The 16,529-nt window shown below is 43.1% G+C and overlaps 1 protein-coding gene across 1 annotated transcript in view; it reads right to left on the bottom strand.

Moving 5' to 3' along the window:
* Positions 1–16,529, bottom strand: part of LOC149289059 (rabphilin-3A-like) — a 67,373-nt gene that overhangs the window by 18,133 nt on the left and 32,711 nt on the right. Inside the window, exons 4-7 of the mRNA XM_089491066.1 lie at positions 15,378–15,461; positions 14,729–14,888; positions 8,646–8,687; positions 5,538–5,702 (exon numbers count right to left, since the gene is read on the bottom strand). Of these exons, the coding sequence (XP_089347192.1) occupies positions 5,538–5,702; positions 8,646–8,687; positions 14,729–14,888; positions 15,378–15,461 (451 nt within the window). The remainder of the gene's footprint in view (positions 1–5,537; positions 5,703–8,645; positions 8,688–14,728; positions 14,889–15,377; positions 15,462–16,529) is intronic.

Here is a 16,529-nt window from a genome sequence, read left to right on the forward strand (position 1 = left end):
AAGTGGATTAAGTCCACAGAACGTCCAAACCCTTTAATCGAGTAAAATGTATATGTATAGGATAAAATAGATCTTGCTAAGGTTTATTTGCTTAATATGGGAGTAACATTTATTTTTTGTCAAAGTGGAACAAAAACGTTACGATATCTACAATGAAAATCCTTATTGTTACTAAAAAAAAACTGTTCCCACATCACAGGAGGGAGACATGCATACAAATACAGGTTGGGATTTCTGAGGAGATGTTCTTTGGTCACTGTGGAACAGTCATTTGGACCGAGTTTAAAAACACAGTATGTAAAGTTTCCAAGAGGGTCTCTCCAGACCCTCCTGAGGACTCTGGAACTACAGGTACTGCATTCAACCATGCAAGTCAATGGAGCTCAGTTTTCAATTCTTTTTTAAAATAGCACCTTATGTTCCTAAAAATCCTAACATGGAAAGAGTTAAAATAAAAGCATTTCAAATACCCAAGGGTGTCTATTTTTTTAAAAAAATGGTTTGGTGGGGTAAATTGGAGTGGCTGGGCACACACTGACCAAAATGGGGGAAAAAAGCACACTTTAGCCCCCAAAAAACAATTGCATGCATGGGTGGTATCACTGTAATCAAGAGATGTTGCTGAACACATATTGGGGTGTTGTTTTAAAGTGACATATACCTGAAGTACAATTTATGTGATAAAAAATACAAAATAAATGACTACCACAAATTTTGGCAAAGGTTGGTGGTAAAATTAGTGCATGGAAAGGGTTAAAATACCACTATTTGAAATACCCTGGGTTGTCTAGTTTTCAAAAATATATGGTTTGATGGGGTAAATTGAATTAACTGGCTTCAAAGATGGCCCACTTAGGACCTGAGGGCATTAGGACCAGATGTTAAAGTTCCAAGCTGAAAAATGTGCACTTCCCAAATGTGGCAACCCGACAAAGCCATGCATGGGGGGTATCACTGTACTTGGGAGATGTTGCTGAACACATATTAGGGTGTTGTGTGACAGTGACGTATGCCAGGAGCTATAAATTACTAACTGAAATACAATTTGTGTGTAAAAAAAAAATACTACCACAAACATTGGCAAAGGCTGGTGGTAGAATCTCATGCATGGAAAGGGTTAAAATACCAGCATTTGAAATACCTTGGGGTGTCTAGTTTTCCAAAATATATGGTTTGATGGGGTAAGTTTCATTGGCCGGCTTCAAAGATACCCGAAATAGCACATGATGCAGAATGACCAGTTTTGGAAAAAAAATGGTTTTGAAATAGCAAAACGCTACTTGTACTTATTGCCTGGGAACTATCCGAGTTTGATCCAGAGATCTCTGGGTGAAGCATCGCTTCTGCGGCTCTCCGCGTCAACACCCGAATCCTCCGGGTCGTGGGAGCAGGCATTGACACACCCCACTCCCCGCCTATTTTCCATTTAAAGGGGGGCGTCAGTGGGCAGTCCTGGCCGCGTCCCGCAAGGGAAGGCTCTGGGTACTCAGAAGTTCCCAGGTATGCCAATAACGTGCAGAAAAAAGTTTTTTTTTCTAAACTCAGGACAAACAGTGGAATCTATTTAGCAGGTTTTTTTCCATTAGCTTTTTTGGACGAGTAAAAGATTTTTTAAATCTAAGGCATATAAAACAAATGAATGGCATGCATGGTTAGAGGTTAAAGACAAACCATTAACAAAGAGAACTGTGACTGTATATTGCTCCTTAATGTTATTCATCAGGGCTGTACATTTCACAAGAAAATGTTTAATGGGGTTGCAGTTCAACAGCTAAAGCGACATAAATTTGAGATCCAGTTAAACAAGTATTTGAATATAAATATATTAGAGGCAGAATAATTAGAATTTTTTATAATATATAATGACTAAAAAGAGATACTCTTTCTGAAGGTTTCATGAAACCTTTATGCAAACTTTTGTAGAGCTCATTTTAAATTCCAGGATTAATAGTTTGGTACATCAATATCAGGTAGGTGCTCCTAAAAGAGGAGGTGGAGGTTCAGCAATCCAACCAACTTATTTTAAAGATTCTTTTTACACTTTCACATAGTGTGTGGGAAGATTTCTACTGTAAATGCCTGGGAGTTACAAACCTGTCAGCCTAAAACACACTGAGCTAAGCCTCCAGTCACTATCACCGCCTGGGAGAGAGAGCTGTCATTGTGTATCGTATTGAAATAAAATAAGTAGGATTTCTTGAAGGCATTAAAAAATTAAATCCATTAATTTGGTAAAATGCTCCCATGATGAGTGTACATTATTCATGTTGTTCATTCTGATGTTGTGTGCCATTTATATTATATCTCAATATGATAACTTGCATTTGACAAGAGCAATAGTTTTAAATTTATGTTCAAGGCCCCTTATACTACATTAATTTAACAATATCTTATTCAAGAAAGATGACTTTCCAGACTGAGAGTTAGTCTTAAAATAAATAAATAAATACAAATAATCATTGTACAGACAAGAATCATCTGTTCTGTTATGGCAAGGGACTATACAAAGCAATCATACAGTGTATAATTAACATGCCAACTGCTCAGTCCTTATTCAACAGCTACACACAGAATTCCAGCAATAATTGTAATGCACTTGTAACGGACAGTGCACATGTATGAGTGTGGGTAAGTGTGGTCTGATAGGCTGTATGCATGTTGTTGGGTGGGTGCCCTTTTGGTGTCCCTGGTCAGTGCCATTTGTAACGACTAGCAATTATTCCTTACCTGATACTGCTGAGCTGTAGATATGGCCTGAGATCATGGAGCTGAAGGATGTCATTGCTGCTCTTAGGGCTGCTGCAGAGGGTGACGGCGGCAGAGCCATATACAAGCATGTTTTTGCCCCCAGTCTGTGGTGTCTGAGTTGCCTTCTGGGCCTGGTGGGGCTGTCAGACTATCTTCACCCCAGGCTGCAGTGTCTGGGGGCCTTCAGGGTCTGGTGGGGCAGCGGAGGCCCCATCTGGCGCTCATGTGCCAGTCCACAGGCACGCCAACCCTCCTGCTCATTCGGAGTGTCCTTTGGAGCCCCGATGCAGAACCACAGGAGTCCCGAGAGGTGGCAAGCTACATCCCCGGCTCCAACAAAATTGCACTGGTGTGGCATGGAGTGGTCACTTGAGTCTTGCAAGACCACTCAGCTGGCTGCGAGACCCGTGACCTCGGCAGCGGCAGGCCACACAGAACCATCCAGCAGATGCTGAAAGTCGCATGGGAAGATGTGGGAGCATAGGCTCAGTAGGCCTCCGGAGATCAGCTAGGAGGCGCAGACGGAGAGCAGGAAAAGCTACTAGGCCAATAAGATGAGTGAGAAGACCCAGTAGGGCAGCAACGTTGGACCGTTTACCTGCTAGGGGCAAGAGGGCGTCCAAAGACAATGACATATCAGCCCCTTAGGCGAGGTGGCCATTACCACTCCGCTTGTCCCTAGGTTCATGGCACCAGGCGGGTGGCTGAACAGATCATCACTCCCTATCTGGGGTACCCCCTGGCTATGTTGGGACCCTAATTTCTCACCACTTTTCTTCATACAGGCTGGGTCCTCTGCCATAACCATGGACGTTGTTTGCCATCATGGGACATTACACCAGGATCCAGCAACTCCTCTTGACATGCCACCATGCTTGGGGTAACTTCGCCGCAGCATATATGTCTACTTCACAGGTCTTGGCGGGTTTGGCGAATAGTGGGCCTCCACAGGTTCAGTATTCATACAAGTTCCAAAATATGTAGAAGGGGCCAGGGGGGCAATTGCAGACCTTTTGGCACTGCCAAGACATGCAGCGCAGCAATTAGCTGCCGTGGCAGCTCAGGTGGGGGTGGAGAAGGAACATCTGCAGGGAAAAAAGGGGTTTCTCCTGGAAACACATCAGTTATCCCAGGCACGGCGGCCTCTGGGGCGGCCGTCCTTGAGGCAACCAAGAAGTCCACACATGGCCGATATAGTGCAGGGTGCAGCCTGCATGGGTTGGTTATGCCCCTTGGAGTATAAATGGAGGTGACGGATTTTGGTTATAAGGATGGCAAGTTGGGTCTCAGTCCTCCCCTTTGTTTTGGTTTTAGGCTTACACAGTACACTTATGTTTAAGTACTAAAGCTGTGGCTTTTTTCATCCAGTCAGCGTGGTTACTTGGGTAAGTAGGTTGTTGGTGGGTATCGGTTATTGACAGAACATCCCGACTACCTTCATACATGTCCTGTTTACGCATTGTAAATATTCTAAGAAGGAGTCTTAATCATAAGGAGTCACAAGTGCCACCTATTGACCTACCGGAGGTCAAAATCTGTTAAACTATGGTGCATTATTGGTGAAACCTATGATACAATATGTAGAATATGAATTAGTGGGAATGTTATCTCGGGGTGATGAATTACTCCACAGTTACTGAATCTAATTCTAATGCTTTTCCTTTAATTTGTTCATAGGACTATGACTGTAACCTGTTCTCTTTTGCATGCAATATTTGCTTGCATGTCAGGACTGTGTGGAAATGTCAGGACTGTGTGTATTGTATATGACATCTAAAAAAATACCAGCCTTACCAGGGAAGAGGGAGTAATATTTTCTTGTAAAACTGCCTGAATTAACGGATTGGAGAAGGTTTTTCTCCGTTACAGATCTAGATAATTTACTGTGCTTGGCTGCACATCATGTACATTGCTTACGGTCATGAAATCAGAACAATAAAATCTGAAATAATGAAGTTAACCTTTCTAAGACCTCAACATGTTTTCCTTAACTCTGTCAAGAACTAGATTTTATGCTTCCGTTTGATCATATATTGAGCCTGGTTTACTAAGGTAGAATTGAAGCTTACAAGGGGGTAGTATATGGTTAATTCCCTTGACCGTGACTTGTAGGTGCATTGAGGTCAGACAAAATGACCCATGCCATTGCATTATGTATAAATTACAGAGTAATATTGAGTGAGTTGGTTGTGTATAAGGTTGGTCTTTTATGTTTCTATATCACAATCATCCCAATGGCACTACAATACAATCTTTGTGATGGATTGCTTAAGCCTTTAGGTTTTATGCACTAAACTGGAACCTCCAATATGTTTATCGACTTATAGGAGGCCCAAATCTGAATGAAGACTGTAGACTGTTCTGATACACTGCAGCTCTACGATAATACATTCATAAACAGACACTTAACAAATGATAGAGATAATCAGTCAATATAAGAAGAATTACACTTGCGATTCTGAGCAATGTAATTATGATACACACATTCATCAAATACATGATCTGACATGCTTGAATTAAGCTAGCTTGGAGATATGCAAAAATTTTTCACAAAATGCAAATGCTATGAGTCAAAAGTTCATGTTGTATTACACAAACCACCTTTTTCCCCCCGCATAATATGCTGGATATTTAGCTCAGGCAAAAAGTTCGGCTATCTTTAAAGTAACTAACAAGTAAACCAGCTGCCTTAAGCAATGTGTATTACAGCTTTCTTTTCACTGTAAAAATATCTTTTCAGTTACAAAAATAATGCTTCCCAACCCCATAATAGACATATGTTTGCAAACCTCCAGGACTTCTGTTGGTCTCAGTGTCTGCTCCGCTGTAATAGTTTCGGCTTTCTTGGTCTCCACCAGTGTGTTCCCCTCCACTAGAAACCATTCTTGACTCGGTCTTACGGGCAGAAGGAGGATGATTTCCTCTTCCAGTAGTAGCAGCAGTTGATTCAGTGCCTGGAAGCATAAGTGTTTGTCTTATGATGATTACAGCTTTGACATACTTGATCACAACATGAAAAGAAAATTTCTTAAGATTAAAAGAACACTTCAGTATGCAGATTTGACACATATACAGTTGTGTGAAAAATAAAGTATATCCCCTTATAATTCTTAAACACATCAGGACACAACAGCATCATCTGTTCTTTAGTAGGTCTAAAAATAAGGTAAATACAACCTCAGATAAACAACAACACATGACATATGACATTGTGTCATGATTTATTCAACAAAAATAAAGCCAAAATGGATTAAGCTGGAGATTGTCTAGGAGAAAAAATGGGGTGCTGCATCAAATGTAATTGAACAATTCTCTGTTCCTGGGCCTCAGCAGCCAAGAGCCAACCTAGGGTGGTTGTTCAGCTAGACTGAGGTTGTTAAGGATCTTCTACTCAAAGCAAAATTTTAATAGCTTATCTCTGGAACAAGAAAAGTAGACAAGAATGCTTTTCGATAAAAGTTCTCTAGGCTACGTGTGTGGTTCCTAGTTTTAAATTTAGATTTCCAGTTGTGTTTGTTACTGAAGATTAGCTGTTTTGCCTCCAAGCTGATAATATATCAAATAGATAAGGTTTTATTTTATTTGAAGGTATTAAGCTACACATGGCCATGCCAAAAAAATGGCATATTCAAAAGTAACCTATTAAGCAAGGATTTAGACTATTTATAACAACATAACTACGGAATATTAAAACTGGCATGGTACTGGAATGCAAAGGTGTACTATATGTATGGAAAACTAACAACATGAAACAAAATTGACTATTCAAGAAGTAAAAGCAAAAAATAATAGGTGACCTAAATTATGTTAAATTATAAATATAGTATGAATTATAGTTTTGGGAAGACACACAATTACAGACAGAGTTTCACAGACCAGTTCCCAAGGATGAGTAGAAATCAAAGGTTAAAACATTCTACAGAATTTACTGATAAATAAATATTTCTGTGCTAGAAGTGGTCAGCATTTAAAAGAAATGAGATCTGTAGAGGTAAAAAAACTCTGAACACTGGGGCTTTGTTTGGAAGATTAATGTTATTACCCCCATGCTTGGAACATTACTCTCAATTAACACTACAATAAAACTGCAGAAGCCACAATTATGTTTAGACATATGATTTTCACGAGCCTTGACACAGGTAATTTGCCTAACTAGGATGTCCCTTTCATCATGGTCGCTAGCAAATTTCCCCATGCAAGTGTGAGAACCTTTTTCTATGACTTTGATGATAGAAAATGTCACACTGTGTTAGAACCTTTTTCTATGACTTTGATGATAGAAATGTCACACTCTACCACTTAACATAAATGCTAACGATTAATATTTGTATAGACATGTTACTGGTAACTCTGCGGCTACCGATGAGAAGCTTGAGAAAACATACATCTAGAGTAGGGCTTGATCTACTGAGCCCAACTGTCCCTAAGAAAGAAAAACAATGTCCATCACATTTTGTGCTATGAGCCTTTAGCGCATTTATGCTGGCCTTCTGTATCAGCATAGGAAAGGGACATTGTGAAAAAACAGGGCTTCATCGCTGCTTGCGTCTCAGTGCTTTGCTCTGTTGCAAGGAAGAAACTGCAAGGCTAAGAGTGGTCAAACTTAAATTTCCATGTAACTAGCCATGCTAAATAAAGTTAATTTGTGCAATAAATAAAGCCCGCATTAAACAAGAATAAGTCTGCAGAACAGTGGGCCCAGATTCCTGTAAGACATGGATTATGTGTGAAATCGAGGCTCTGTGTCTGCCCTCCTACATCTGTTATCATAAACCAGCGATCAGCAGTTTAAGTCGGTGAAGTTAATATCTTTAACTAATGTAACACATTTAATTAATTGAAGACAGGTGTGTTCTCTTGTGCCATTCATTTACAATTTTACACATCAATTTATTGTGGTATGATAGGAGCACATTCTAAATAGAAGAGCAAAGCTGCCATGAAAATCTTCTATCCATATGAAAACTTTACAGATGGAAAAGATAACAGTGTCCAGATTAATGAGGAGAGACAGGGCCTAACTAACACAGATTTGGGCTCTTCTAGGACAAAGTGGTTCATTTTGGGCAATGCATGTCAAAACAATCAAAAGGTTTGTCCTGGTTTTATTACCATACCTAGACCTTCCTGGGTTAATTGACTTACAGTTCCAGTAGGGGTGCATCCAGGCTGGGAAGATAGGACTAGAAGAGTTAGGGTCATGGACAGAACAAATAACATTCCCAATGGCCAGAGATCACAGCACTGCTCTAGAAGCTCATAATCAGCTATGATAGCCGGGGCCTTCTAGGCTATAAAGGTGAGTTCCTAGGTATGTTAACTATGCTGGTCTACTAATAGATTTCCCAAACTACTAAGAACTCTGCTTTCTCTGGAACCAATGTTATTGTTATCATACAATTACAGAAATCCTTACATTTTCATGGGCCCAATTAATAGAGCTCACAGGTGATTTCATACCTTCAAAAATGTAAACATTGGTCAACTATTCTGAAAACAGAATGCCCTGCTAATATGTATGTATTTGTTTCCAGATTTTTTTAAAAAATAAGCAGTAACAGCGAATTAGTTTATAAGAACCCACATATTTTAATAACCCAAAGGTGATAATACTGTGTTAATTTGAAATAGATAACTTCGTAGAGAACAAAATGTTCTTAGCAACTGACTAACTCCTTTCATTTATTTACAGACTTGCTGCTGTTTTAAATGCATTATAATTTTCTACATGTCCACTGTCAAATTATATTTAAATCACGTAACCATAGTAATATTGAGAGCCAAAAATTGTAAAAGTCTTGCATTCTAATTTCTTCATTATTTCTCTACAACAGATGACAAAACATGCTTTTTATTCTTCCTTTGATATACACGTTCCATTTCCATTTTTCTCTTACCATACAATTCTTGATCCAGTTGTGCATTACTCTCAGCTACAGCTTCAACATGTAAATAAACATAAATTAGTACCTTAATATACATCAACATGTAATAAATTAAACCAGTTAATATGCACCGATTTGTTTAGCCAATACTACAAATGTTTCTTATCTAGGTATAGCATTACCGCAACAATTATACTGCAAAGTAATTACCGTAGAGAATGGAGGTATGTCTCTACTGATGACTCCCTTTTTTCCCATCTAAACCACTGCCATAACAGTAGCCCAAATTCAACAGACATGTTGAATTTCAACAACACATGTAGTGTATGTTGTTCTACTTTAGATAGCAGGATATATATATATATATATATATATATATCTCCTTTTGATTAGGTTTTTTTTGTCTTAATTTATTTTCTTGACATTAGCCAATCTCTAAACCATATTATACTCTTAACTATCATGCATGACAGGTAGTAGGGTGGTATAAAATCAGAGAATAAAAAGATTAATTTTTGATTTTAGGTTCATTTAATGTATTTTTGCTGAACCAAGACATATTATAATCCATAATCCTATGTGTATATATATTATGTGGTAAAGTGTATGGGAGAGTGGTTGATGGGATATATGTCTCACCTGGTTACCTCAGCCAGGCCTGGTAGCAAACCCAGGTGCTCTCAGGTGAGGCTTCCTAAGCTCGTTACTGGGGAGGAGGCCTTAAAAGAAAGGGCTGTTAGGTTTTCAGAGGGAGGGAGACACTGAATGAAGGAGCAGCTACAGCCAGCGCTGCAGCTCACCAGGTATGAAGCTTTACCCCATACAAAACTGGTTACTTTGCTTTGCGTCAGACCTTAGGCTGCTAGAGAGGTATCCTGCTGTTTAGTTAGAGCCGGACAGGCTTATAGTTTGTTTTATTTACAAGGTGCTCTGTGATTACAACATCTAAATAAACACGCTTTTACGTTGGAAACCTGTGTGAAACTGTCATTGCCGCCCCATGCGTGAGCTGACCCCTACAATTGGTGGAGAATGCAGGCACAGTTGTGCTAGGAACAACGGCGGGACAAAACACAGCATCTGAATTTTGTGGACATGTAAAGGGCCGGAAGCATATGTCCTGAGTGAAGGCTGCAGCACTGTAGGGCCCATCCGGCACAATGGAGGAAGTGATAAAGCAGCTGATACAGGCCAACCTGAGACATGAGCAGGCCTTGGAACAGCAACGGAAGTTTCATGCAGAGGCTTTTCACGCCCAGCAACATGCGCAACAGCAGACTATGGCCCAACAACAGGAAACGAATCGCCTGTTAATGGAGCAGATTGCTGCGCTCAGAGAGACTGTTGTGGCTCAGCCCCAACAAGTGGAGGCAAGCCCCCTTGAGACTGTTAACGTGAGGAGGGCCGTTCAGCGGGGCTTACAAAAAATGACACCCGACGACGACGTTGAGGCCTACCTCACCGTATTTGAGAGAGTGGCGGAGAGAGAGAGACTGCCAGTTGCAGAGTGGGCAGAAGTGATTGCACCCTTCCTGACTGGTGAACCGCAAAAGGCCTACTATGACCTCGGGGAGCAGGATGTCCGGGACTTTACAAAACTAAAAATGGAGATCCTTGCTCGCCTGGGTGTTACGCCCGCTGTTCGGGCCAAGAGAGTCCACTGTTGGAAATACACCATGGACAAGCCTGCCAGGTCCCAGATGTACGACCTTATTCATCTTGTACGTAAGTGGCTGGAACCAGAATCCACCACACCAGCCCAGATTGTGGAAAAGGTGGTAGTGGACCACTACCTCCGCGCCCTCCCGGCGGAGCTACAACGGTGGGTTGGGCATGGAGACCCCAGAACTGCCGAGCAGCTGGTCAACATGGTGGAAAGGTTCATAGCAACCGAGGACTTCCTCCGTGAGGTCCCTGCGGCACCAACACCTTCCAAGACTGTCAGACCCGCGACATCTTTGGGTAAGAGAGTTCCAGCTGGAGGTGTATGGAAAAATGTGAGAGAGAGCAAGGCTCTAGAGTTTGGGCAAGGGCAAAAGACTGATCCTGAACCCCTGGGACCCCACAATCCTAGAAAGGGCCCCCTACTAAGGAAGCCAGGGACCCCCCAGTGCTGGAGGTGCCATGAGTGGGGACACATAGCCGCCTATTGCCCTCTTAACTCAGAGCCCATTGTGTGTGACGCTAGTCGGCGTCAGTCCCTGTTTGCAGAACCTGTTTGTGCAGCCATTCCAGAATCAGAGACTGAGCCGCAATTTTGTATGGTGAAGATACGTGACTGCTCCGTGAAGGCACTGTTGGACTCAGGTAGCCTGGTGACTTTGGTTCGGGCCGGCCTTGTGACTATGGACTACGTGCCGAACAAGCACATAAGAGTGCTATGCATCCACGGGGATATTGTAGCTTACCCTGTGGCCCCCATTAAGTTGGTGACCCCATCTGGAACTGTGACCTACGAAGTCGGTGTTGTAAAAAGACTTATGCATGCAGTTATATTAGGCCGCGATTTCCCCTTGTTCTGGGAGTTGTGGAGAAGGGGGAACGTTTCTGCAGCTGGGGAACAAACTCCGGCAGAGTCTGTACCCCTCCCTGTAAGTAATGGGTCAGGTGAGACGGCCATTGGGAACAATGATACCAGTAAGGGGCATGATGAAAAGGATCTAGGCCCATCTGAAATGTATAGTGAAGATTCTTTCCCCTTGCAGGTGTTAGCTGGGGAGGAAGAAGAAGAAACTTCCCTGCCCGGCCAACAGGTCTTACATTTAGAAATGTCTCGGGGTAACTTCGGGACCGAGCAAATGAGAGACCCCACTCTGGGAACTGCACGGGCAAATGTCACGGTAGTAAATGGGGTACCACAGGAACCCGAAGCTGACCAGAAATTTCCGCATCTTGCCATGAATGGGGATCTAGTGTACCGGATCACCAAAGTTAACAAGGAAATTGTGGAACAGCTTCTGGTGCCAAAACCATACCGACACCTGGTGCTGGACATAGCCCATAACCATGTGTTTGGGGGGCACTTGGGGACTAATAAAACACAAGAGAGGGTCCTCCAAAGGTTTTATTGGCCTGGGGTATATGAAGAAGTAAAAAGGTATTGTGAGTCATGCCCCACATGCCAGAAGAGTGCCCCAACACCACACTTCCGTAGCCCCTTGGTGCCACTTCCCATCATTGAAGTACCATTTGTGAGAGTTGCCATGGATTTGGTAGGGCCCATTGTCAAATCAGCTAGGGGACACCAATACATATTGGTTGTCTTGGATTATGCTACCCGGTACCCAGAGGCGGTACCCTTAAGAAACATGGCCTCCAAACATATTGCTAGGGAGTTGTTTTACATGTTCTCTCGCACGGGGATCCCTAAAGAAATTCTTACTGACCAGGGTACGCCCTTTATGTCACGGGTCATGAAAGACCTGTGTAAGTTGTTTAAAATCACTCACCTCCGTACCTCAGTGTACCACCCTCAAACAGACGGGTTAGTGGAGAGGTTTAACAAAACCCTAAAGCATATGCTAAAAAAGGTTGTAGAAAGGGATGGTCGGGATTGGGACTGTCTATTACCCTACCTCATGTTCTCTATCCGGGAGGTGCCCCAAGCGTCTACAGGGTTTTCCCCCTTTGAGTTGGTCTATGGCCGACATCCACGGGGTTTGTTAGATATTGCCAAAGAAACTTGGGAGACCGAGGCCACCCCATATAAGAGTGTTATTGAACATGTGGCTCAGATGCAGGAGCGAATAGCGACGGTGATGCCTATAGTTAAAACGCATATGCAAAGAGCGCAGGAGGCCCAGAGCAGAATTTATAACAGATCTGCCAGGTTGAGGGCCTTTACTCCTGGGGACAGGGTCCTGGTTTTAGTGCCCACCGTCGAAAGTAAGTTTTTAGCCAAGTGGCAGGGTCCCTATGAGGTTGTAGAGAAGATGAGTGAGGTGAACTACAAGGTCCATCAACCGGGCAGGAGAAAACCCTTCCAGGTTTACCACGTAAACCTGATCAAGCCGTGGAAAGAGCGGGAGTCTTTGGGGGCGACCCGGGCAGGGGTCAAAGAAGTGGGGCAACCAGTTCCCCCAGTAACAATAGGAGAGGCACTGTCAGTGCCCCAGAAGCAGGAGGTGAGGGAGTTCCTGCAGGAAAACAGACGCATGTTTTCGGACCAACCTGGCCGTACCCACCTCATAAAACACCATATCAAAACTGAGCCTCACAGTAAAGTGAACCTGAAGCCATACAGGATACCAGAAGCCCGTAGAGAGGCGGTATCCACGGAGGTCAGGCGCATGCGTGAATTAGGTGTTATTGAGGAATCTACTAGTGAATGGTCAAGCCCCATAGTGCTAATCCCAAAGCCCAACGGGACGTGGCGGTTCTGTAATGACTTCAGGAGATTAAATGAGGTCTCAAAGTTTGATGCGTACCCCATGCCCCGAGTGGATGAACTGGTTGAGAGGCTTGGGAAGGCAAGGTACATTACAACACTTGACCTTACAAAGGGCTATTGGCAGATACCGTTAACTGAGGAGGCTAAAGAGAAGACTGCCTTTTCCACTCCAGAGGGCCTGTTCCAGTATGTTGTGATGCCATTTGGGTTACATGGGGCCCCTGCTACCTTTCAAAGGCTGATGGATCTGATTTTGAGACCACATCGTGATTATGCCGCTGCTTACCTGGACGATGTGGTAATTTTTTCGTCTGACTGGAAAAGTCACCTCGGGAAGGTACAGGGCGTGTTAGACTCCATTAGTGATGCAGGCCTAACCATAAACCCTGAAAAATGTGCAGTGGGTCTGGAGGAAGCAAGATACCTGGGTTATATCATTGGTAGGGGGCTGGTTAAACCCCAGATCAATAAGATTGAGGCGATACAGAACTGGCCTAGGCCAGTAACAAAGAAACAAGTGAGGGCTTTCCTTGGCATAACCGGGTACTACCGTCGGTTCGTGCCCAATTTTGCCTCCATGGCCACACCATTGACAGACTTAACAAAGGGTGGTAAGTCAGTGATGGTAAAGTGGAACCCCGAGGCAGAAAGGGCTTTTCAGAGTCTGAAGTCTGCCCTGTGTGACCAGCCAGTGCTCGTGTCCCCTGATTTTAGGAAACCATTTCTGGTTCAGACGGACGCATCTGCTAGAGGTTTGGGGGCAGTTTTGTCACAAGTGGTTAATGGGGAAGAACACCCAGTGCTGTACTTGAGTAGGAAACTGACCCCAGCCAAGGAAAATTATGCCATAGTGGAAAGGGAGTGTCTCGCCATCAAGTGGGCGTTGGAGTCGCTGAGATATTATCTACTGGGCAGGGAATTCGTGTTGGTGACTGACCATGCTCCTCTGGCATGGATGAAACAGAATAAGGAGAGGAATGCAAGAGTGACCAGATGGTTTCTCTCCTTGCAAAATTTTAGATTTACAGTGGAGCATAGACCAGGGAAGTTACATGGGAATGCGGATGCGTTGTCCAGGGTGTACTGTACGGTTGCTGACGCTGTCCGGACCTCTGGTCTGGAGTCGACGGGGGGGATATGTGGTAAAGTGTATGGGACAGTGGTTGATGGGATATATGTCTCACCTGGTTACCTCAGCCAGGCCTGGTAGCAAACCCAGGTGCTCTCAGGTGAGGCTTCCTAAGCTCGTTACTGGGGAGGAGGCCTTAAAAGAAAGGGCTGTTAGGTTTTCAGAGGGAGGGAGACACTGAATGAAGGAGCAGCTACAGCCAGCGCTGCAGCCCACCAGGTATGAAGCTTTACCCCATACAAAACTGGTTACTTTGCTTTGCGTCAGACCTTAGGCTGCTAGAGAGGTATCCTGCTGTTTAGTTAGAGCCGGACAGGCTTATAGTTTGTTTTATTTACAAGGTGCTCTGTGATTACAACATCTAAATAAACACGCTTTTACGTTGGAAACCTGTGTGAAACTGTCATTGCCGCCCCATGCGTGAGCTGACCCCTACAATATATATATACATATATATATACACTTATATACATACACACACATACAAACTCAACACTAATTAATTTGATATATGTAAATGGAAATGGATTAGCCCGTTAGTCTGTAGGGTTTTAAAAAATAAATACATTTGATCACCTCGGCTCTGAGTGCGAGGGTAGCGTTTCTGCTCGGGTGCTGAAATGTCTGATTCAGCCAGTTCACTGGGAGGTTTCTCGGGCTTGGATACTGGCATTGGCTGTGGTAGGACATGCTTCGGTAAGCCCTTGAAGAACCAAGCACCAGATCTCTTCCACACCTCGATTTTCAAAAGGAAATATATTTTAAAAAAAATAGATTAGATTATTTACATATTTAAAAATAAAAAAGCACATTCAAACTATATTTGCATTATTCAACAAGTTTTCCCAAACACAAAGAGAATCACTAGCATCTCCGGGTCTCACCTACCATTTTAGCCTAAAAGACCTAACAATAAACCTAGATAATCCTAATTTTCAAAAAATAACCCAAATCTTATCCAAGGTTTACAATCTAGGTTTGATCCAGCTATTTAGTTGTGTCCACCTCTACACATACAGTTTATGTCATCATAAAGGGGAAAGCAGGCAAATATTAGACCAGGGGCCAAGAGAAGCCCTGGGGCAATTGCACCCTTGTCCCAAGTGATGGCCCTTCCCTGGTACCCCTGCTTCACAGCAATGTATTTCATGTTAAGGCTTTTAAGAAAATTAGAAGATTCTGCTGTTTGTTCCTAGGTTCCCAAGTAGTTCCTGATAGTACTGACCTCACGCTGCTCGCTGCATATTTTGCAGAGCCAGATGGAATGAGGACGACTGTTGGTCTCCACACCACATTTCGTGCAAGCGTTCTAGAAAAATAAAAACATTTTATAAACTATAATCCCTCCTATTATAATATTTACAGTAAACAGCCTAAATATCAGAACACATAGGCAGTCTAATGAATAAAGTAAAAAGGCACCATTATAAGGTATACCTATATATAAACTTAAATAAACAAGGACATAGTCATTTCTAGTCTGGTAATTGGACACAAGCATCACAGCATGGACAATGATTACAAATTGTACTGGAGCATCTGCATACAGCCTCATCAACAGAGGCATATGCACATAATCTATTTAAAATCATGTATGGTTTATTAGAAGGTCAAGTGTCATATGATTTATTAGGGTGGTTGTAAATAGCGAATTATGTTTCATGCTCATGAGAAAGTGGCGCTGTGGCAGCAATCAACACCTCCGACTTTAAACGCTCTCCCCTCACATTCTATGCACATCCGCTGCTAGGAAATTGTGGCTCTCCACACTGACCACAATCAGGAATCAACCAAACATAGAAGACAGAACAGACCTCCTGTACTCAAACTGTCTCTTGCAAAATACTTGGCGAATTTACGGTGCACCATAACGATAATGGTATATGTGTTCGTACTCCTAATAAGCGTTAGTGCCAGTTAACTTAGAATATTTTCATAGATCACATTTATATGGGGTTTTTTTTTTGGATATAGAGATTTCTTCAAGATTTAAATATACCGTATTTGCTCGATTATAAGACGAGGTTTTTTTCAGAGCAAATGCTCTGAAAAATACCCCTCGTCTTCTAATCGGGGTCGTCTTCTAATCAGACCTCAAATAGAGTCTGATTAGGAGACTAAGATCCAGATCCCCCGCACCGCTGCAGGGGACCTGGATCCTCCTGTCTCACCCCCCCCCCCCATCATACACACTTACCGGTGCTTCCTGCTGTATTGCCGGGGCAGCGGGTTGACGTCTACGCGATCCGCGTAGACAACGTCCGCTGCAGCCGGAAGGAGGTGTGGCTAGCAGCGGGGGTTGTCTGCGTCCGTCGCGTAGACCTTCCCCGACTGTCAGAGATCTCTGATCTCTGACAGCCGGGGAAAGTATACGCGA

This window comes from Sceloporus occidentalis, unplaced genomic scaffold, assembly GCF_023333645.1.
Source record: "Sceloporus occidentalis isolate IW3139 unplaced genomic scaffold, rSceOcc1.0.p SCAF_48, whole genome shotgun sequence".
NCBI lineage: Eukaryota > Metazoa > Chordata > Lepidosauria > Squamata > Phrynosomatidae > Sceloporus > Sceloporus occidentalis.